General features: G+C 40.0%; 1 protein-coding gene and 1 non-coding gene across 2 annotated transcripts in view; one reads left to right on the top strand and one right to left on the bottom strand.

Moving 5' to 3' along the window:
* Positions 1-4,596: 4,596 nt before the first annotated feature.
* MYOM1 (myomesin 1) overlaps positions 4,597-23,371 on the top strand; it is a 150,125-nt gene continuing 131,350 nt past the window's right edge. The window contains exons 1-2 of the mRNA XM_058277490.2: positions 4,597-4,951; positions 8,300-8,628. Coding sequence (XP_058133473.1) covers positions 8,324-8,628 — 305 coding nt within the window. The 5' untranslated portion in view covers positions 4,597-4,951; positions 8,300-8,323. The remainder of the gene's footprint in view (positions 4,952-8,299; positions 8,629-23,371) is intronic.
* LOC131273731 (U6 spliceosomal RNA) lies at positions 18,596-18,701 on the bottom strand. The gene has a single exon (XR_009181007.1). It is a non-coding gene; the product is annotated as a U6 spliceosomal RNA (small nuclear RNA).

Raw genomic sequence — 23,371 nt, forward strand, 5'->3', positions numbered from 1 at the left:
ACTTTCTTGTTGCCTCCATGGTTTAATGAAAGGTCAATCCTTAATCTTAGCAAGTTTACCTTGTATGTGATGCTGATGCTTTGTTTTTCTCTTGCTGCTTTCAGAGTCCTCTCTTTATCTCTGCTATTTGTCATTCTGAATAGTAGGTATCTCGGAGTAGTTCTATTTAGATTTATTCTGTTTGGGGTGCAGTGTCCTTCTTGAATATTGATATTTATATCTTTCATAAGAGTTGGGATGTTTTTGATCATTATTTCCTCAAATATTCTTTCTGCCCCTTTTCCATTCTCTTCTCCTTCTGGGTCCCCAATAACATGTATCTTTGTGTAGCTCACATTGTCATTCAAATCTCTGAAACCCTCTTCCATTATTTTCCATTCTTTTCTATTCTTTTCTCTTTTTGTATTCCTGTCTTTTCCACTTTGGATAGTCTATCTTCAAATCACTAATTCTGTCTTTGATCCATTAAAATCTGTTCTTATGTGCCTCTAATATATTTTTTAATCTCATCCATTGTGCTTTTCATTCTTGTAAGCTCTATTACCTTCCTTTGCAGGATTTCAAATTATTTTTATGCTCACACAGTGTCTTCTTAATATCCTTTATCTCTTCAGTCATATTTTCCTTCAATTCTTTGAATTGATTTAAGAGATTTCTGTGACTATCATTGATTGTCTTAAATCCTGGGTCTCTTCAAGATATTTGGTTTGCCCCTTTGGCTGGGCCATCTCTTCCTGTTTCCTAGTATGGCTTGTAATTTTTTGCTGATGCCTAGGCAACTGAATATGTTTGTGAATTTACTCTAGTAGTCTATTTCTCTCTTTTGCTTAGTTTTTAAAAATTTTCACAGCTTTTCTTTGATTTTTGGTTCAACTTATTCTAAATCTTTAAAATTTCCCAGCTTAAGTTATCAAAATTGGGCCAGGGACTCACAATGCGTTACAAATTCTCTCCTAGGGGGCTTAGGAGAGCCTCCAGGCAGTTTTTCTCCATGTTGTTTTTTCAATGGCCAGCAGAGGGAGCACCTTTCCACAGAGGCGCTTCCTTTAATCTGTTCTCCAGTGTTACTGGTCTGGCCAGAGCAGAGCTTCAAAGTGGGCTGTGATGGCCTAATTCACTGAAGAGCATTCACCCTCCCTCTTCCCTTTTAACAGCTGACAGGGAGGCAGATGTATGTTCCCCTCACAGTCAGCTGTAGTGAGCCAGGGCTTTTATCCAGGCTTAATGTCTTGAGGATGGGGGATGGGAGCCCTTTTCAGTCACTGCAGGGTTTGGTAACTCACATTTGTTTCCAGTTCTTTGTCTTTCTGTGTGTCACCCTCCTAGGAGTCGCCCAGCATTGTCCTGGTCTGTTGACCCACAAAACAAGTCCCTCAGACAGATTTTGGCTCTTTTCCATTGTTTTTGTGAGTGGTTGAGCCCTGCCTGCCTACTCTGACATCATCTTCCCAGAACTCCCAGACCTGGGTATGAATCCTCTGTTAATTTCTAGTTGTGTGACTTTAAGAATATTAATCTCTTTAAATCTCAATTTCTTAATCTCTAAAATGTTTTTATGTTTGCATGATAATCAAGATATTGGAAAGCAGTTAGCTTTAATGCTTAGCATATAGCAAATTGTCAGTAAATATTAGTCTTATGTTGATTTATATGTCTTTTTTTTCCCCCTCTTTCTTGCTTCCAGAAGATTTGAGGCAACTTACTCTTTTCTCTAGGGAAACAGCTCAGAGGGATGCATTCCAATAATGGGTAAATCTTGGGAAGAACTTTGCCACTCTGGAAATCAAGTACCCTGTACTGGATGTTTTTAGAACAAGTAGATTCTTGGGGAACATAAAACTTGGAAAACTCTCCTATGGATTCCAGACATCTGAAGGGTCTACATGCACACTGACAGTAGATGTATGTAAATAAGCGTTGATTAAATTTTACTGGGAAACGAAGAGGGAAGTGGACTTGGCCCAATGGATAGGGCATCCGTGTACCGCATGGGAGGTCCACGGTTCAAACCCCGGGCCTCCTTGACCCATGTGGAGTTGGCCCATGCGCAGTGCTGATGCACGCAAGGAGTGCCCTGTCATGCAGGGGTGTCCCCAGTGTAGGGGAGCCCCATGCACAAAGGAGTATGCCCCATAAGGAAAGCAACCTAGTGCAAAAGAAAGTGCAGCCTGCCCAAGAATTGTGCCACACACACAGAGAGCTGACACAACAAGATGACACAACAAAAAGAAATACAGATTTCTGGTGCCGTTGATAAGGATAGAAGTGGTCACAGAAGAATGCACAGAATGGACACAGAGAGCTGCAACTGGTGGGGAGAGAAATTAAAAAAAAAAAAAAGACTAAGTGGAATACACTCTTTCTGTAAACTTTGGAGAGCTCAGAAGATGACCCTCTTTATCAATGACATTTCTCTTATACTTGGCAGGTCATTTTGAAATATCTAGTCTCTATAAGGATAGAGAAAACCCTATGCAACATGCATGGGCTTTGGTATCCAAACATCTCTGAAAGAATTTCATTTATATGATTTACTAGCTATGAGATTGTGTTAGTCAGCCAAAGTGGTGCTGATGCAAAATACCAGAAATTGGTTGGTTTTTATAAAGGGTGTTTATTTGGGGTAGGAGCTTACAGATACCAGGCCATAAAGCATAAATTACTTCCCTCACCAAAGTCTCTTTTCACGTGTTGGAGCAAGATGACTGCCAATGTCTGTGAGGGTTCAGGCTTCCTGGATTCTTCCCCTCCAGGGTCTTGCTTCTCTCTGGGTTCAAGATTCCTGTCTTCCCAGGGCTTGCTTCTTCTTGGACTCAAGGTTCCTCTCTTCCTGGAACTTGCTTCTCTTTTCTCTGTGAGCTTACTTCCCAGGACCTAAGTCTTCAGTATCAAACTCCAACATCAAAACTCCAACATTAAAAACTCTCAATTCTGTCCTTTGCCATGCCTTTTATCCACAGGGTGGGGACTCAATGCCCTAAATGACGTGGCTCATTCAAAGCCCTAATCATAACTTAATCACATGCAGGTACAGACCAAACTACAAACATAATCCAATATCTATTTTTGGAATTCATAACCATATCAAACTGCTACAGAGATCTTTGGCAAATGACTTCAAAGCCTCAGCCTTATAATGGAGTAAAACCTACTACATTGTAGGCTATCATGAGAAAGAAATAAGACCCTGTATACAAAGTGCCTTTCATGGTGTCTGGCACTTGGTAAATCCTTAACAGTGTTAACTGTAGGTATCATCAAGAAAGTAGTTACTGGAACGGACTTTGGCCCAGCGGTTAGGGCGTCCGTCTACCATATGGGAGGTCCGCGGTTCAAACCCCGGGCCTCCTTGACCCGTGTGGAGCTGGCCGTGCGCAGTGCTGAGGCGCGCAAGGAGTGCCGTGCCACGCAAGGGTATCCCCCGCGTGGGGAAGCCCCACGTGCAAGGAGTGCCGTGCCACGCAAGGGTGTCCCCCGCGTGGGGGGAGCCCCACGCGCAAGGAGTGCGCCCGTGAGGAAAGCCGCCCAGCGCAAAAGAAAGAGCAGCCTGCCCAGGAATGGCGCCGCCCACACTTTCCGTGCCGCTGACGACAACAGAAGCGGACAAAGAAACAAGACACAGCAAATAGACACCAAGAACAGACAACCAGGGGAGGGGGGGGAATTAAATAAATAAATAAATCTTTAAAAAAAAAAAAAAAAAAAGAAAGTAGTTACTGAGTACACTGTAATAGTGAGTCTGTTCAATGTTTAGATAGAGGCAAGGAGTCTATATTCAGCTGATGTAATGTCACCATCAGAACACAATGCCAATACATCAGAATTCCAACCTAGTCTATACCTACAGTCTTAATGTAGAACTTTTAAATTGTTACTAATACTACTAATACTTGACATTTACTGAGTCTTTGCTATGTTGCAGCCACTGGGGAAAGTGCTTTATCTGCTTTATCACATTTAATCTCCAGAGCAACTCTATAAACTTGGATATTGTTATCTCCCTTTGTTAGATAAGGAAGTGGAAGCTTAGGGAGGAGAAATAAGCTGCCTGAGGTTACACTGCTATTCAGTATCATAGATGAGACTGGAATCCAGGTCTGCTGTGAACCCCAAGCCTAGGCTCTATTAAAGCACCCCTTAACTATTTAGTCTAAAAACAAAGAGAATCTCTTTTTAGGTAGACCGACTCTGCTCTGAGTTAGGAAAGGTAAAACATAACTGCTTTTCAAATGCTTTCGTTAATGAAAAGGGAATCATATATTCAAGCTTCAGGCTCTGACCAACTCTAAATTTTCCTGAAATAAGAGAAAGTATAAGTGTTTATCAGGCCAAAATTGCAGCATGTGTAACTCGTGTCTTACTTATTTTGCTTCTAGTTAACTTCAAGTTCTTTTTTCACTTGGATTTTCTTTTTTAAATGTACTGTACATGTGTTATTAACAGCATACCCAGAACCATATCTTGGCATTAAAATTCCATGAAGTCCACTTTGAGAATCAGATTACTACATCTATTTTTAGCTCTCAACACAAACCACTCTTTCCATTACACTTTTAAATACCCTGTGATAAAGTGATATTGCAAATAGTCCTTAGAGCCAAATAAAAATCTTATGTTTGTTCTAATCGTGTGAGACTCATTGAGTAGCGTTGATTTAATTACATTATTAAGCAGTTACCTGTTGGTTCCTCTCTCTCCCTCGTGGTTTTGCACGGTCCACACCACTTGCTGCTATTTTTATCTGCCTTCTTGGCCATAAAAGGCTGGCTGAGTGGCCCTGACAGGCTGCTGCCTGACCACATGCATTATTTTTGAACTCGCCCCAGGGTCCTGCCTTTAGCCCTGCTGCTTAACTTTTTCCTGGATTTTGCAGAAGTTGATTTTTCATTCTGTCATCCAGTTCCACAGCTACCTCGGAACATTTTCACCACCTTTACTCCTTTGGAAACAGGTAAGTGTGACATTGAGGCAGAAGAATGCACTAGAAATTTCATGTTCATAACAGCACTAGGTAGTGTGTGTTTGGGTTTTCTTACCTCAGCAATTTGTTCAAAGGGATGTTAGAAGAGCAGAGAAATAGGCAAGTGAAGCTTCTGGGCAGAAAAACAGGAGCTGCAGGGAGCCACACTTTGCTGGCACAGCTATTCCCTCAGATCATTGTATTCTTTTTAAATTAAGTTACTGGCCTGGAACTCTAAGGAGCTATTATTTGTTGCAGATTGAACTGTAAGTGTGAGCTAAGGACTCTTTCCAACTTTATAGTTCAGTCATTTCTTTGAAATCTGGAACGGATGAGGTGACAGCAAATCGGGATGTTTTCATTCTTCCATATGCCTATAATACTCCCTATTTTTAAATTAGACTAAAAGGAGGTAAATTAAGCCTGAAGTCATTCGTTTACCATTCCTTGATTTTGCTCTGACAATGCAGTTGTGGATAAGTGTAAGAGTGCAGTATGATATTCCTAACCTGAAAATGGCTAATATTTCAGAGGCAACATAGGGGCCCCACATAATGATCCTAAAGTTAACACTTTCTGTGAATAATTTTTATCAACTTTTGGCCTCTAGTACCTGAATGAAAGTATCATATTAGTATCACCACTATGGAGTTAGTATTTCTTCTTAAATTCCCAAATGACTTTCAGAAAGAAAATTTAGTTCTTAAAGGGACAGAAGACACCATGACCATCTTTCCTTCCAACACACATTAGCTATCATGTGTTGGGGATAATCCCCACTTAATTTATGAAAAGGAGGGAGTGGTGCTTTGTTCAGAGGTCAGAGCTGTGACGGTAAGCTCTGATGACTTAAAATCAAACTCTTATCTACTTACAACACACTTTCTATGTGCTTGGAATATTAAGTGTTATACAAAATAAATATCTTTGGAGAAAAAAAAATAGAGTGGAAGATAGATTTGGGGCACAAGATTGAAATATGTTATTTTGTGAAATCAGTATTTTAAATCATCTGGATAGTGAGTCTAACTTCTAATACATAGGAAGGCAATTTGTTCTTTATTTGGAAATCATTCAAATAACATTTTCCATGTCACAATGTAGAATGTATCATTAAAGAAACATATCTAATATCTTTATGTCTGCCTAACATAATTCTGTAGTAATTTATTTTAATTATTTTATCAAAATTCATGCAATAATTATTTGTTACACATGATAATTATTCTGTTTGTTTTACAGAAATAGCAGTCTATTTAAAGGTCGAAACAAAGTTGCTTGCTAGTAGCTATTTTTTTCCTCTTAGGAAATGCCATGTAGACTGATATCTTCCAGGAGCCTTCAGATAAATATTTCTGGAGTGAAGTTTGCTGGATTTTCTTCTCTAGGGAATACATGCTGACTTTTTGAAGAGTTTAAATAAAGAGTAGTTTTAAACTCAACAAAAAATATAGCAAATTTAGGAGTCACTCCTCATTTAGAATTAAAAACAAGATTTGGGAAAAAAACATTACTTCAAAACTATTTTTATTTTAAAAATTTAAAAATAACATTTCAGAGCATGCACAAAAGCATTAAACATTTTGGAGGCATCCATAAAACTATTATTTCATCCCAAGTTGTCAATGTGGCTGATAGGCCCCTTGTTAACGGACAGATCATTCAAGAAAACTAATGCAATATCGAGTCTCCCTTCCTTGTGCTGGTACCCATAACCTTGGCTGTCAATAGAACTGTTAGCCCAAGTTCACAACGCAAACAGCTACTCTGATGACTGCCTTTCTTATCTGTGGGAGGACTTCATACTCTTAATGGAGCAAAGAATGTGTCTGGCTTATTAACATCATACTTTTTTGAAATTTTATGAGATTTGAGAGAGCTTGTTAAAAGACAGTGTTAGCATACTCCAGGGTTCAGTCATTGGGTGTCCTTTTCAATTTATAATTGTCCTTATCTATTTTCTTGGCTTTAAACAGCATTTCAATGCTGTTGACTCCCAAATACAGATCTCCATCTTGTACCTCTACCCCATACTCCAAAATCACGTGTTGAACTTTCCACTTAGCGTCTCCACTTGGATGTGTAACAGGTATCTCAAATATGTAATGTCTTGAGTCAATCTCCTGTTCTTCTATCCTGAACAGATACCTTCTTGCTCTCCTTCCCATCAAGGATAACAGCACCTTCACCCTTCCAGTTACTTTGGCCAAAAACCTGGGACTCATCCCTCATGCCTCTCTTTTTTTCACACTCAAATTCCAAACTTTCAGCAAATTCCATTGGTTCTGCCTTCAGAATGATAGTCTGATCACTTCTCATACTGCCTCTGCTCCCTGGATTACTACAATGGCCTTCTACCTGCTCCCCCTGTTCCATTACTGTCTCTCAACAGTCTAATTCTTCAGCCATCAGCCTAAGTGATTCTCGGCTAGGGACCTTCTAATGGCTTCTTAGCCCTTTCAGAATAAAACCCAAATCGTCCTTCAGTTGTCTGTTGAATCATACACTATTTGCTCTCACCACTGCCCCCGTGTGCCTTACCTCTGTGACATCATCTGCTCTACCTCCCCCTGCTCCCCCCTACTTCCCCTACCCCACAGCAGCCTCGTTGGCCTCCTTGCTTTTCCTGGAGTACAACATGCAGGTTCTGTTCACACTGCAGGGCCTTTGCATTGGTCTTCTATCTGGAACACTCTTACCCCAGATAGTCTCATGCTCAGTGAAGCCATCCCTGAAGATGCCATTTAAAATTACATCCCATCCCCTCTTCCTGCCTTATTTTTCTGCATAGCATTTGGCATAAATATACCTTATACCTGAAATTTATTTTATCTATTAAACACCTCCTACAATAGAATGTAAGTTATTCAAGCAGGGATTCTTTTTTTTTTTTTTTTTTTTTGTCTATTGCTGTATGTCCTCTGCTGGTGCAGTGCTAGTCTCCTGGTAGGTGCTCAATAACTGTTTGCTGAATGAAAACCTTTATTGACTGTTTACTGACTCTCCATCATTGAGTCTTCTCCTAGATGAAGCTCCCATCAGAATGGAATGTTAGAAAAATAGAAATGGTATTATGAAAGGTCTGAGTTGGAAGGATAGGGAAGCTTTGCCAAGACCCCCGTAGAAAGAAAGAAAAATGAAGCCACAATGACAGGAGAGAGCATAGCTAGGCCATGAAGGGGGGAGTTTACTAAGTAACTAGCTAAGCTCAACTTCACATCATTTTGCATTTACCTTTTTGGAAGATATGTGTATTCATTTTTATACATCAGTTTAGATGTCTTATTCTAGGAAAGTTGTTCCTGAATAGTTCACTCTCAATTTTTTGTTTCCTTGTAGGTTGCCTGATCCCTCCAGGGGCACATGATGTCTTTGCCTTTTTATCAAAAGCAGTATGATCGGAGCTACTACTCCCGGGACCTGGGCACCACCATGAGCCAGTACCAGCAGGAGAAAAAGCGCTCGGCCATCTACACCCACGGCTCCGCGGCCTACAGCAGCCGCTCCTCGGCTGCCCACCGCCAGGAGGCCCAGGCCTTCAGGCAGGCCTCCTCCGCCTCCTACCAGCATGGCTCCCAGGCCTACAGTCTCGGGGCCGTAGAGTATTCCCTGGGGTCTGAAGTCAGTCGGAAGGCGGCCTCAGCCTACGATTACGGCTATTCCCACGGGTACGTCCAAGCAGCTTGCCTGCATTGGGGGAAAAGCCCTCCCACATCACTCTTTCCTTTCTTCTTCAATCTGGCAGCCCTATTTTCCCTTAGCCTCTCTTTGAGTCTCACAGAGAGCATCACAGCCACACTGTGCTCTGCAGTCTCACTTGAATTGCACACTGTGATATTTCTAGAAGCAGAGAAGTTTTGCCACAGGTGACGCTAGCAGCTGCGAGGCAGAAAACATCATTTCAACACTCCTGGCAGGTTACCTGGCTCCCAGAATGTTTCTTCTTAGATGAGAAGCCAGGATAGAATTTGAAATTCACAGGACAGGAGACTAAATGACAGGAGAAATGTGTTCTGTCTTTCGAGCTCTGGAAGCCAATACCTAAAATCTGAAGCTATTATTCAGTAGACATTTTCTTTAGCTGGAGAATTTTATAAAAACCTGGCCCTATCTCAGTCAGCCTTAGACTACCAAGAGCAAACCTGTATTCCAAAAGAGTTAGATTTATTGATCCATTGCAATAGCACACTAGTGGACCTATGCAGCACCTCCGCAGAGGAAAAGAGAGTTATTGCAGGATTCTAGGAAGAGTGTGGAGTTTAGATGCAGGTCTGGCCTACAGAGTGGACCCAGGGTCCTGTTTCTCTGGAAACAATAAAGTTGAGATCTGAACTTTTATCTGAAACTCTACTCCTGTATTGGAATTCCAGACTGCTTTGTGTTAACAAGTGACTGAGACGCTGTAGACAAGAGGGCCACATTTCATTCTCACTGAGGGAATTTCAAGCAGCAGAGTTACTAGTAGTTTTTGCTTTTATAGAAGAAAGTTTTTCAAGGAGTCTTATGTCTCTTAGAGAAGGAGGTTAGTACGACATTGCACAGTACAGTGTGCCTGAGAGAAATATGGTTTCCTGTTAAAATTGCAGTGGCTTGCCTATATCTGTTATTCCAGCCTGATGTATAGTTGCTTTCTCAGCCCAAACTATTTTTTCCCCTCAATATTAGAAAGAAATGTTAATGTTTCATAAGGATTTTTTAAAAACCTTGCAAGAAAATCTGATTTCACACAAAAAATCTGCCTATAATCAACAAAAATAATTGTTGAACTTCAAAAAGTTTATTTCTGGACCAGGTGGTAAATAACCACCTGCTGCCTCTAATCTTCCTCTCCAAAGTATCTGGCACAGGGTGCCTTTTTTGTTGTTGTTATGAACACAATATAATTCTAAGTCTTATAAAATTTAAGTCCAAACAATGTTAGAGCAAGTGGAAAAAGTGCTTACCTCTGGGAATTAAAAAAGTTATTGAGCAAATAACTTGGTTTGAATGAAACGAAGTGAGGAAGGTTTCTGAAGGCAGAAAGTCCTAAAACTCTGTTGAGTCTGAGCAGCCCTGATCTGCGGCTGGTGTTTTGTTAGCACCGACAGTGACCCCTTGGGAGCTGCTGCTATGTTCAGTAACAGAGCCAGCACCCACTGGGGTTTACCTGGAATGTGTGATGGCAGCACTCTGAAATTCCATTTAAAATGGAACAGGATCACTTTGCAATCTCACTTTCACGGGTCAGCTTCTGCCATGGGATATTCACAGGGAACTCGCCTTGGCTGCAAATATGGAAATATAGTCATTGAGGCAAATTCATCTCTTTCAGCACTTGCTTCATAAGAGCAGGCTTCCAAAGAAAAGTTGAGAAGTATTAGCAGCACATGTGTATGACAGCATCATTTTATTCTTCTGAAAAAATGTTCCATCGATATGTTTAAACACCTCATTTAAGAAAGCAGCTGTCTTGTAATAGGGAAGTATTACATTTTAGATACCCATTTTCCTGGACTGTCTATGCTGAGTCTATAGAAGATGGGAGTTTCCTCATCATGTAGTTATTAATGTAATTCCTTGCGTGTTTCTTTCTTTTCTTCAATTCTATAGAGTCCCTATAGAATTCGAATAATTTGAATTTTAAGTGGGCTTTATTTTTTAACTCTTGTTAAATTTTGTTAAATTTATTTCAATTTTCTACAAACCCTTCTTTTAAACAGGTGCAAAAACTGATACATCAAGCATTAGTAATGAACTTTTGAGTATTTTTATATTTTATTCAGAAGATATTTTACCCATATAATCTTTGAAACACTAGTCATTTTAGCTATAACGAGCCACAGATAATATGCTGAGAAATGGAACGCTTTTCTTCTATGCTTAGCTTCACAGCTTGTTCTCTCCTAGGTCAATCAGTTCGTAGGTATTTATTAATGACTTGCTATGTTTAAACAACTCAAACTTCTTGGTAAAAACATATTGACCTAGAAAAGATGACCTAGAAACAAGATGGGGAAGAAAATTCCAATTTTTTTCCTCTTGTATAATACAGTATAAAGGACAGAAAATCCAAATCAATCCTGGGGGTATTTTTGTCTTTCTTTTTTTAGACCTAGCAGTAACAGGTGCAGATAATAGTCTTTGAACATTTCAAAGTAGTAATTCCTTTTGCTTGTATTTCAGATTGTTCAAAAAAGGAAAAATATACTTTTTTTTTTCCTCTGCTAAATGATCTCTCTCTCTGGATTGTGAGTAAGCAGTGTTGTTGATTAAAACCCATAAGGTCAGGAATACAGATCTGTGGAATGTGTGTAAGCTCTGGGCTTGGTCTGTTTTTAGTCTCTGCCTTGTAGTTAGATGCCCAGTGTTAAAGTGGAAAGTATGGAGGTTTGTATGTGCTCAGGGCTTGGCTGACCTCAGTGAGGCTTAGCAACAATAGCTAAGTGTCATTGTGGCTGAAACACAGATCAGTTACTCGTTGCATACTGAGCCATGGGTTATAAAATACTTTCTCTGGAAGGCCTAGTCTAAATGCCTTTGTTCTTGGTCATAATGAGAAAAAAAATCTAAAGTAAGGAAAGTAGTTCAGGGAAAAGAAAACCTCTTGGAAAGATGAGATTATTGTTTTTTGCTAATAATCAACAAATACTGATCAATGATTAAATAATCAGAGAATAACATCGTATAGCTTTTAGATGATGGATGGCTTTAGAAGTGTCTTTCAACCCTCTTTGGTAATGGTAACCGTTAATTGTTCGATTATGAACTAATTGAAATTCAGCCTATATGATGCAACTCAGCATCCTCTAACCACTGGAGCATCACAACAACCCTGAGAAGTAGAATTTATTATCTTCAAATTACAGATGAGGAAAGTGAAGATCAAAAAGATTAAAGACTTTTATTATTACACTAAGAAGTGGCAGAGTAGCAATTTGGACCCATATCCTACTCCAAGTCCTCTGTCCTTTCCACAGAAACCCAGTGCCAGTTACGGTCTGCAACACCCGTCTAACATACTGCCATCCAATTTTTCTTGAAGCATCAATGTGTAGTTTTGCTTTCTGCTTTCCTTTATTTACCCTTCTCTTGGTGATACCACTGAGCACCAGAAAACCAATGTTTAGGGTTGGGAACAATAGAAGGAACAGCACAAATTCTAAGAAAAAAATAATAATCCAAGGGGTTTTTATGGGTGCTAAACCTAGAGAGTTACAGACCCTTTACCCCATCTAGAAAATATCAGGTTGGAGATGAGAACCCCGAAGTCTGCAGTCTTGCCCAGGACATTCTGACCAACTTGCAATTGTGCCTGTCACCTACACTCATGTCCCTTTGGGAGTTGATCAGATCATAACTTCTTTGGACATTGCCAGAGTTTGTGAAGAACATGCTAATGTTTTCTAATGCAGACAGAAGATACCAGTGCTAAGAATAGCAGTCACTAACATCTTTTATTAGTGGGTCTGATTAAAGCGAAGACTGAGGGGGACCAGAAACCTTGTTCTGTGGCCCCCCGTAATAAGGTTTCAAAAGGTGGTACCAAAGAAATCTACTGTCTGTGGGCCTTTTTGTGTCCTGACCATAGCTATTGACTTCTGATTAGTGTCCATTTCCTACAACACCCATTTCCAGATGATATGTTATTTATTGGGAAATAGATAAGACTTTAGGGTTCAAACAGGCCTGTACTTACTTGGAATTTATGCGTGTGATCTCGGACAAGGGATTTAACCTCTTGGTTTCTTCATCTGTAAAATAAAGAAAATGCATGTCCCTCATGTCATAAGGTCTGAAAGAGATGGTCGTGGCAGGTGTTTAGTGTAGTGGTTGGCTCACGGGAACACTCAACAAAGTTTAGGTCGTAGTATTCCTTCATCCAACAAATATTTACTGAGCGCCTCCTATGTGCTAAACATGGTCTGAGGTGCTGGGATCAATTAGTGAGCAAAACTGACAAAGATTCCTGCACTCATGGGCCATATGTTCCAACATGGGGAGCCAGACCATAAGCAATAAATATAATAAAAAAGAACATTGAGGTGTATATTATGCTAGAAGGTAATGAATGTAATGGAAGGAGTAGAAAATAGAGTAGGGTAAAAGGGATCAGGTGTATGGGGTGGGGGTGTAGGTTGGAATTTTAAATAGGGTGACCAGGCCTCCTTTTCAAGTTGACATGGGAGGGAAGACCTGAAGGAGGCAAGAGAGGTAGCCCTGAGGGGAGCTGGTGGAAAAGGCGCCCCAGGCATCGAAAACAGAGGAATAGCAATGAGGGCACGGGGAGGGGACAAGGCAGAAAGGCAGCGGATGGCACAGCTCCCATCACGTAGGCTCCTGGAAGGCGTTTGTAGTCTGGGCTGAGTCGTGGAGCTGCGGCAGGGTTTTGAGCAGGGGGTGACATGATCTGACTGAGTTGTAAGGGGATCACTGTGGTTCTGTGTGAACAGACTGCAGCAGGCGAAGAGCAGGAGGCCCCCAGTTAGGAGGCTGACGCTGCAGTCCACCCTGGTGCAGATGGGAAGGAGGAGAGGACTTAGTGAGCAGCGCTCAGGTTTTTGAATATATTAATTCTTCCTGGATTCTTAATTTCCTCAAGTTTTTCACAGAACTGTTTAGCACCCTTGGCTGTGGAGTGCTGAGACTGTTAAAAGATCCATGTAGATTTTCCTGTGTACAGCGAATTTTTTTAGATTCTCTTCAGGCAATTTGGTGATGGTAAAGCCACATACTTAGGCTCCAGCCTTAACGTAGTGTTCGAGAGTACCTGGTCCTGTTCGTGCTTTTATGATGGTCAGTAAAAACCAACCAACCAACAGCAACAAAAATTAGCACTCAAAATAATGATAGTTGTGTGGAGATTGAAGCACAGCTGTAGATTCAAGTGGCTGAATCTGAATTGCAAAACCTTATTACCCCAATAGATTTTTATGGGAAATGAAGTTTGCATGGAAAGCTGCTGATATATCGAGGTTTTGTATTCTTTTTTCCTTCAGAAATGAGAGAAAATGAGCTTCTTCTCTAAAGAAAATTCTATTATATATAAGGGGAAAAAAGTGTAGTTTCTGGGTAACAAAAACCAGCATAACATTCTGGGATTTGTCTTCCAGTACTTAAGTACCGACAACATGCTGAGTCACATTACTTCCTGTGTGGTATGAAAAGATCAGAGAAAAATCTAATGATGAAGATAAAAAACCCAGAGTTACTTTTTTTAAAAAAAGATTTATTTTATGTATTTATCTCTCCCTTGCCCCTTGTTGTTTGAGTTAACTTTCTGTTCATCTTCGGGAACCAAACGTGGGGTGTCCCCTGTGGGAGGGAGGTGCCTAATCGCTTGAGCTACCTCTGCTTCCCCGGAGTTACTTCTTTAAAAGGCCATTGAGTTATGTTCTGAATCCCAAAGACAAACCTGGACTCCGAGGAGAGTAGTCTTTACCATGTACCAATCTCCTAATCTACCCTCTCTGCTATAAATAACTGGGCCTCTTTGTGGAGAAAGAATGAGGATTCTCACTCCTGGAATTCCATTCTCTATAGTGGGCAATTTATAAATTAATAGAACTGTGGAATGTTAAAGCAGGAAGAGAGCAAAAGTTCATCCAGTTGAAGACCCTGTGCCACAAATACTTAAACTGAGGCCCAGAAAGGTGCATTTCATTATTTGTTATAGTACATTGAAAATATTTTCCAGGCTCTTTTGCAGGTCAGATTCAAGTTTAGATGATACAAGAAGCCCCAGAATGGCCTGAATCCTCCATAGATGGGTAAATCATGTGTTGAGAAAGAAGGCATGCCCTTTTGTAGAGTGGAACAGAGTGAGTCAGCCAAAGGTGGAGCAAGGGCAAATCAGTTCCCTCCGTGGGGCTCAGAGAGGAGCATTAGCTCTGTGCCTACAGAGCCTTGACCTCCACAGTCTGTGTCTTTCTGCTGGCATGCAGTGGGGTGTAACTGAGCTCCCCTGCAGAGATCTCTGAACTCTGGAAGCCCAAGGGAGCCATTGCAACAGGTTTGACCTTTGCTATATCAATCTTTCCAGATGAAACAGGAGAAAGCAGGTGCACCTCAAATGAGTAAAGTAACTTTCATGCACTGTCTAGTTGTCCATAGTGCTTCTGTGACTACCCCCAAAATGGAGCCGGATGTGGGTTTCTCGGCTGCTTTGGAAATAAGTTATGGCTAACTTAATAAACCCCAGGTCAATTTTTAATCCATTGAGAGACAACCTTAGACTCCATAAAGCATCTGCTGGAACTGTTGTCAGGTGTCCTACAGAATATAATTTCTAGGATATATGCAATAGACTCTTTCACTCTTCCTTAAAAATGGGCTATTATCTAGTCTGGTTAAATTAATTTCTGAAATAGTCAGAAATGGGTAGAAACTGAAGGATGAATATAGTGTAAGAAGTGTAAAATCCCTCAGTGTGGGACACATCTGCTTTTTCCTGTCAGTTGCGCATGTAATTGTTCTTGGTTCATGTTGAAAAGTGGTTCAGAGCCCTCTGGTATCTGAAAAGGAGAGTTAAGTGCTACTTGTCTATGGGAATTTAAAAAGAAAAAATAGTGATACATTTTTTAAAAATTGTGCTTATTTTCCTATTTATGTGGTTGAAAAATAACTAAAAAATTGAGTTGTTTTTATGACTGAGAGAGTGAAATGGAGAGAGAGAAAAAAGATAAATGCAAGATTAATGCAAAAATTTGAAAGCCAAGAGGTAATTATTTTATTTGACACTCCATGTCAGTAAATTTGAGGGGTAATGTAGATCAAACTAAATTCATGCTTGTATCTTATTAGAAGCTTTTCTGTAAAGTGTAATAGCAGAGAACTTTTAGCCTTTTATTTGTCCATTAACTTTGATGTTCTCCTGAAACCTCCCTAAGTATCCAGATTGGGAAATAGGAAAATCAAAGTCAGTGGAAACTGTTGAGGCCTTAATCAGAGGAGCATAGAAAGTGGCTTTAGATCAAAACCAGGACCTAGGAAGTGGATGTAGCTCAAGTGGTTTATTGCCTGTTTCCCATGTATGAGGTCCTGGGTTCAATTCCCGGTACCTCCTAAAGAACAACAACAAAAAAACCCAGGACCTGATCAAACTTTTCACAAAAGCCCCATAAATAGTGGGGAAATGTGACTGATAGAAAAGTAGAAACGAGAAAAGAGAATGCAAACTCTGAACTGCTTGATCTTGACCGTCAGGGGGTTCACGAAGAGAAAGATGAACTCTCCAATTCCAAAAGCCCTGAGGAGGTGCAGTTGTCTAAAACATAGCAAAAACATCCCCGAAGAAGTGGTCTCTAGAAGCTGAGCATAGTTAAATCTACTGCCTCTTCCTCCTCTCTGGTAAACAGCTGTGCATTTTGTATATATGGAACTATACTAGGCTGTACATATATAAAGAGATGTAGTTTTGTTTGTTATAATAATAAAAATGGTGTCAGCTTTTTATTGGCACACAGTAAAGTCTAATCGCAGCATACAGATAAATCAGCAGTTCTAATAGAGTTTTTATTTTTAAGCTTTTGCACATACCACTCTGTCATCCATTCCATCTTTCAATGCCCAGCTTCCACAAAGGATTCTTTTATAACCCCAGCCAGAAATTCTCTCACAACTTGTGAATTCAAATTTTGTTTGTACTACTCTATTTACATCTGTCTGCTTTCCAACTTTACATCCTTTCTTCTCTCATTGACGTAATATAATATGCCAGACCTGATAGCATTTACTCCCTTACTAGATTTCAAAGTTCTCAAAAAACAAAGCTTTCAATTTATCTTTATACCTTGCTCCCACTCTAATGCCAAGCTTGATATTTTGCACATTGTGGATGCTCAATGAGTCTTTCTGGAGTAAACAAAACTGCTAAGAAAATTGCATACCTGGAATAAAACCCACTTGATTGGGATGTATTATTCCTTTAATGTGCTTTTGGATTTGGTTTGCAAGCATTTTGTTGAGGATTGTTGCATCTATGTTCATTAGAGAAATTGATCTGTAATTTTCTTTTTTGTAGGATCTTTATCTGGTTTTGGAATTAGGGTGATGTTAACTTCATAGAATGAGTTTGGTAGTATTCCTTCCTGTTCAATTTTTTTGGAAGAGCTTGAGCAAGATTGGTATTAGATCATCTTTGAGTGAATGACAGAATTTATCTCTGAAGCCATCTGGTCCTGGGAGGTGTTTTGATGGCTGTTTCAATCTCTTCACTTGTGATTGGTTTGCTGAGGTCTTCTATTTCTTCTAGGGTCAGTGTAGGTTGTTTGTCTGTTTCTAGGAATTTGTCCATTTTGTCTACAGTGTCTAATTTTTTGGCATACAAATCAGAGTATCCTCTTCTGAGCTCTCTTATTTCTGCTGAATCAGTGGTAATGTGTCCCCCCTCCCCACTCATTTCTGATTTTATTTGCATCTTCTCTCTTCTTTTCTTTGGCAGTCTAGCTAAGGGTTTGCCAATCTTGTTGATCTTCTCAAAGAACCGACTTTTGGTTTTGTTGATTCTCTTTATTGTTTTGTTGTTCTCAAGTTCATTCATTTCTGCTCTGATCTTTATTATTTCTTTCCTTCAGCCTAGTTTGCTGTTCTTTTTTTAGTTCCTCTGGTTGTGCAATTAGATCTTCAATTTTAGCTCTTTCTTCTTTTTTAATGTTAGCATTGGGAGCTATACATTTCCCTCTCAGCACTGCCTTTGCAGTGTCCCATAGGTTTGTTATGTTGTGTTCTCATTTTCATTTGTCTCAAGGTATTTACTGAATTCTCTTGCGGTTTCTTCTTTGACCCACTGATTATTTAAGAGAGTGTGGTTTAATCCCCATATATTTGTGTACTTTCCCTTTGTCTGTCTGTTATTGATTTCCAACTTTATTCAATTATGATCAAAGAATGTGCTTTGTATAATTTGTCTTTTTACATTTATTGATTCCTGTCTTGTGACCCAACATATGATCTATCCTGGAGAAGGATACATGAGTACTTGAAAAGAATGTATATCCTGTGGTTTTGGGGTGTAATGTTTTACAAATGTCTGTTAAGTCTAGTTCGTTTATCATATTATTTAAGCTCTCCATTTCCTTATTTATCCTCTGTCCAGAAATTCTATCCAATTATGAGAGTGTTGTATTGAAGTCTCAAAATATTATTGTAAACACATCTATTTCTTCCTTCAGTTTTGCCAGTGTGTGCCATATGTTTCTTGGGGCACCCAAGTTAGGTGTATAAATATTTTTGACAGTTATTTCTTCTTGGTTCGTTGTCCCTTTTATTAATATATTATACAATGACTGTCTTCATCCCTTATAACAGTTTTGCATTTAAAATCTTTTTTGTCTGACATTAGTATCACTACTCCAGTTCTTTTTTGGTTACTATTTGCGTGGAATATCTTTTTCTAACCTTATACCTTCAGCCCGGTTACGTCCTTACACCTGAGGTGAGTCTCTTGTCAACTGTGCATAGGTGGTTTGTATTTTTTATCCATTCTGTCAATCTGTGTTTTTTGATTGGGGAATTCAATCCATTAACATTCAATGTTATTGTAAAGGCATTACTCCGCTCATTTTATACTTGGTTTTCTGTTGTCAAATTTTACTGTTCTCTGTGTTTTTTGACATTTTTTATTTAATTTTGTTTTATTTAAGTTTAATGTTAATTTCAAAAAATATGGAACGCTTCATGAATTTGTGTGTCATCCTTGCTCAGGGGCCATGCTATCTTCTCTGTATCATTCCAATTTTAGTATATGTGCTGCCAAAGCGAGCACTATTATCTGCATTTTTACCCTTTAAGTTCCCTTCCTAATAATCTTCAATGCTACACTCTTCAAGTCTCTCACTCTTTTATTTTCCTTTTAAGACTGTGGTACTCACTTTACTATCTTTTGTAAATCTGGTCTTTTGGTAACATACTGTCTCAGTTTTTGTTTGTCTATGAAAACCTTGAACTCACCTTCATCTTTTTTTTAAGATTTATTTTTTATTTCTTTCTCCCCCTTCCCTCCATTGTCTGCTCTCTGTGTCCATTTGCTGTGTGTTCTTCTGTGTCTGCTTGTATTCCCATTGGGCGGCTCTGGGAACCGATCCTGGGACCTTCTGGAGTGAGAGAGAGGCAATTATTCTCTTGCACCACCTCGGCTCCCTGGTCTGCTGTGTCTCTTATTACCTCTCCACTGTGTCTCTTTTTGTTGCATCATCTTGCTGTGCCAGCTCTCCACGTGGGCAAGCACTCCTGTGCGGGGCAGCAGTACAGTGCAGAGCAATACTCCGCACAGGCCAGCACTCTGCTCAGGCCAGTGCTCTGTGTGCACCAGCTTGCCACATGGGCCAGCTTACCACACAGGCCAGCTTACCTTCACCAGTAGGCCCTGAGTATCAAACCCTGGGCCTCCGATATGGTAGATGGGAGCCCAACTGCTTGAGCCACATCTGCTTCCCTCACCTTCATTTTTGAAGGGCAGTTTTGCAGAATAAAGAATTCTTGGCTGGCAGTTTTTCTCTTTTAGTAACTTAGATACATCACACAATTTTCTTCTTGACTCCATGGTTTCTGATGAGAGACCAACACTTAGTCTTATTGAGTTTCCCTTGTAGATGATGCATTGCTTTTCTGTTGCTGCTTTCAGAATCCTCTCTTTTTCTCTGGTATTTTTCATTCTGAATAGTAGGTATCTCAGGATAGGTCTACTTGGATTCATTCTGTTTGGGGTGTATTGTCCTTATTGATTTTGATATTTATATTTTTCATAAGATTTGGGAAGTTTTCAGTCATTATTTTTTCAAATATTCTTTCTGCCACTTTTCCATTTTTTTCCCCTTCTGGGAACCAATAGTGCATATGTTTGTATATTTCTGATTGTCATTCATTTCCCTGAGATGCTGTTTTGTTTTTTTCCATTCTTTTCTCTTTCTGTTCTCCTGTCTTTTCAAGTTCAGATGCTTTCTCCTCAGAGTCACTAATCTGTCTTTCATCAATTCAAATCTGCTATTATTTGCCTTTACTGTATTTTAAATCTCATCCATTTTGTCTTTCATCCCTATAAACTGTTATTTTTCTTTGCGTGCTTTCTTTATTGATCTTTATTAAGACCCTGTGTCCTCTTAATATCCTTTATCTCTTTATTCGTATTTTTTTTCAACTCCTTGAATTGACAGGAGATTTTTATAATTAAATCTGTCTCAATCAGGATTTTTGGTTTGTTTCTTTGGCTGGGCCATCTCTTTCTGCTTCTTAGCATAGTTTTAAATTTTTTGCTGATGTCTAGGCATCTGAATATGTTGGTGATTGTACTCTCATGGTAAAATCTCTCCCTTGCCTAGTGTTTTTTTTTTCATGGCTGTTCATAATAGGGCCAGGAACTTACTACTAGGGTGCAGATCAGATCAAGGGGACTGCGACAAGAGACTCTTAAAAGCAGTTTTTCTCCTTGTTTGCCTGCCAGCCAGCAGATGGTACTTGTCGGTAAATCTCTCCACAAATGTATCTCTTGTAACTTCCATTTGCCAGTGACTCTGGTGTGGCCTGAGCTGATATTCAAAGCAGGCTCTGCTGGCCAAATTCACTGAAGAGGAAGCACTCTCTGTCCTCACTGCACCCTCCCTTTTCCCAGGGAGGAAGATGTCTTTTCCCCTCTCATTTGGCTGCAGTGAGTGATAGGTTTATCCAGGCTGTTTGCTCAGAAGGTGGGGGATGGATACAATTCCCATCTGTGGCAATTAGCAGCTCAGAGTTTTCATTTTGACCTCTTGGTTTCTCTGTCCCTTGCCCTCCTGGAGGATCCACAGCACTCTCCTGGTCTGTAGATCCCCAAAGTAGGTCCCTTGGAATGTTCTTTGCCCTTTTCTGTTGTTTTTGTGAGAGAGTTGAGCCCTACTACCTATGCCAATGGCATCTTCCAAGAAGTCCCTCCTATACCATTTTGATGTCCTAGCCTGGCTTTTTATTTTATTTTATTTTATTTATTTTATTAAAGTTAATAGATCACAAGGAACGTTACTTTGAAAAACATGAAAAAAACAAAAAACATAAAGAGGTTCCCATATAACCCACTCCCCACTCCCCACCTCATCATTTTTGTAAATTGTATTTTTTTGAAGATTTATACATCACAAAAAAATTACATTAAAAAATATTAGTGGTTCCCATATACCCCCCAACCCCCCACCCCACTCCTCCCACACCAGCAACCTCCCCCATCATTGTGGCATACTCATCACACTCGGTGAACACATTTCGGGGCGCTGGTGCACTACATAGATAATAGTTTACCCTGTAGTTCACACTCTCCCCCAGTACATTCAGTGGATTATGGCAGGGTATATAAAGTTCAGCATCTGACCCTGCAATATCATTTAGGACAACTCAAAGTCCCAAAAATGTACCCACATCACATCTCTTCTTCCCTCTCCCTGTCCTCAGCAACTACTGTGTCTACTTTCTTCGCCTTGATGCTAAAATTTCTTCTATTACTAGTCACAATAGTTTTACAATAGTATATCAGTAAGTCCCCTCTAGTCCATATTTTATTCCTCCATTCTGTGGACCCTGGGTGGTGATGTCCTCTCCACCTCTAGATCAAAAGGGGGCTTAGATTCCACATGGATGATGGATGCAATTCCTCTGCTTGCAGTTGTAGGCACTCTTGATTCCCTGGTATGGTGGTTGACCATCTTCACCTCCCTGTTAGCTGGCCTGGGTAAGACCAACAAACCAGAGAGTAGGAGTTGCCACTCTGCTGAGGCTCAGGGCCCAGCTGGCACATGGGCAGAGATTCAAGTCTCCTAAGTATGCACCATTCCTAGTGCTAACCACAGGTTCAGTAAAAGTTACAGAAGAGGCATGTGTAGAAAAGTCACATCTGAGTCCAGCTCCATCACACTCTGGAGCACAAATTCCAAAGTATGGCCCTCTGACATGGCACAGAACTCCAAATCCATCTGCTGTGACCATATACCCTGTGGATCTCCATAGCCTTCAGGAGAACCAGTATCTAGGGTTGTATCTACTTTGGCTTTTTCTGGGGTCCTGCTGAGGTGTGCATAAGCGTGACCCCTCTGATGACCTCTTGACTCTTTTTGGAAGACCCTTAGCCATATAAACTCATTTGTCTTTGCAATTTCCCCCTTTTATTCAAGGTCAAAAAGCAGTTTTTAACACTTGATCCAACATGTAGGCTGAGATATTCTGCTGGTCTGAGTTGACCCTTTTATTTGAGGTCTCTTTCTAGTTGCTTCATCAGTTAGTGATTGGTAGTAATTCTTTGGTGCCAAAGAGGCTCATCCCCAGGAGTCATGTCCCACTCTTGGGGGAAGGTAATGCATTTACATGCTGAGTTTGGCTTAGAGAGGCTAGCCTGGCTTTTAACAATAGGAATTTATTAGCTTACAGTTTTGAGGATGAGAAAGATGTCCAAATCAAGGCATCATCAGGGTGATACTTTGTTTTCAAAGACTACCTGCTGATGATCCTTGGGTCCTATGCCACATGGCAAAACACATGGCAGCATCTGATGGTCTCTCCCTTCTCTTCTGGGTTTTGTTGTTTTCAGCCTCTTAATTCTGTGGACTTCTCTTTCTCTCTGTATTTATCCCATTTATAAAGGCCTCCAGGAAGAGAATTAAAACCCATCATGGGCCAAACCTTTATTGAAGCAACCTCATCAAAAGGTCCTACTTACAATTGGTCCACACACAAAGGAATGGATTTAATTTAAGAACATGCCTTTCTGGGCATACATACAGCTTTAAACCACCACATGCTGTGACATATTACTTTTCTCTTTCAGCTTTCAGAATTGCAATTGACAGTTTGGTTATAATATGGTGGGATGTGGGTCTACTCGGGTTTATCCTTTTGTTTGTTGATCATCTTGGATGTGAATATTCATGTCTTACATTAAATTTGGGAAGATTTTGGACATTATTTCTTTGAATATTTCCTTTATTCATTTCTCTCTTCTTCTTCTGGGACTCCCACAATGCATATATCAGTACACTTCATGATTTCCCAAAGGTCCCTCAGGCTCTGCTCACATTTCTTCATTCTTCTTTCTACTCCTCAGATGGGATGATTTCAATGGTCTTATCTTCAAGTTCACAGATTCTTTCTTCTGCCAGCTACATTCTGCTATTGAACCTCTCTAGGGAATTTTCCCCCTCTTTCAGCCATTTCTTGTAAAGTTTGTGTTCAATTCAAATCAATTACATAACATGAGACTTTAGCATGAATCAAAGCACACAAACACAGCACACAATCCAAAACAGATGTACATCATTCTGATATGAAGCAAAATTGAGTATTCATTCAAACATATGTTAGCTTGAGTTCTGTTGGTTTTTGTTATTTCCTATGTAGATTTCTAAATGTGGGGAAAAATGTCTGGTTATCAGGATTACTATGACCATACAAGGTACTGGAACATTTAAGCATCAGTGTGTG

This window comes from Dasypus novemcinctus, chromosome 16, assembly GCF_030445035.2.
Source record: "Dasypus novemcinctus isolate mDasNov1 chromosome 16, mDasNov1.1.hap2, whole genome shotgun sequence".
Taxonomy (NCBI): domain Eukaryota; kingdom Metazoa; phylum Chordata; class Mammalia; order Cingulata; family Dasypodidae; genus Dasypus; species Dasypus novemcinctus.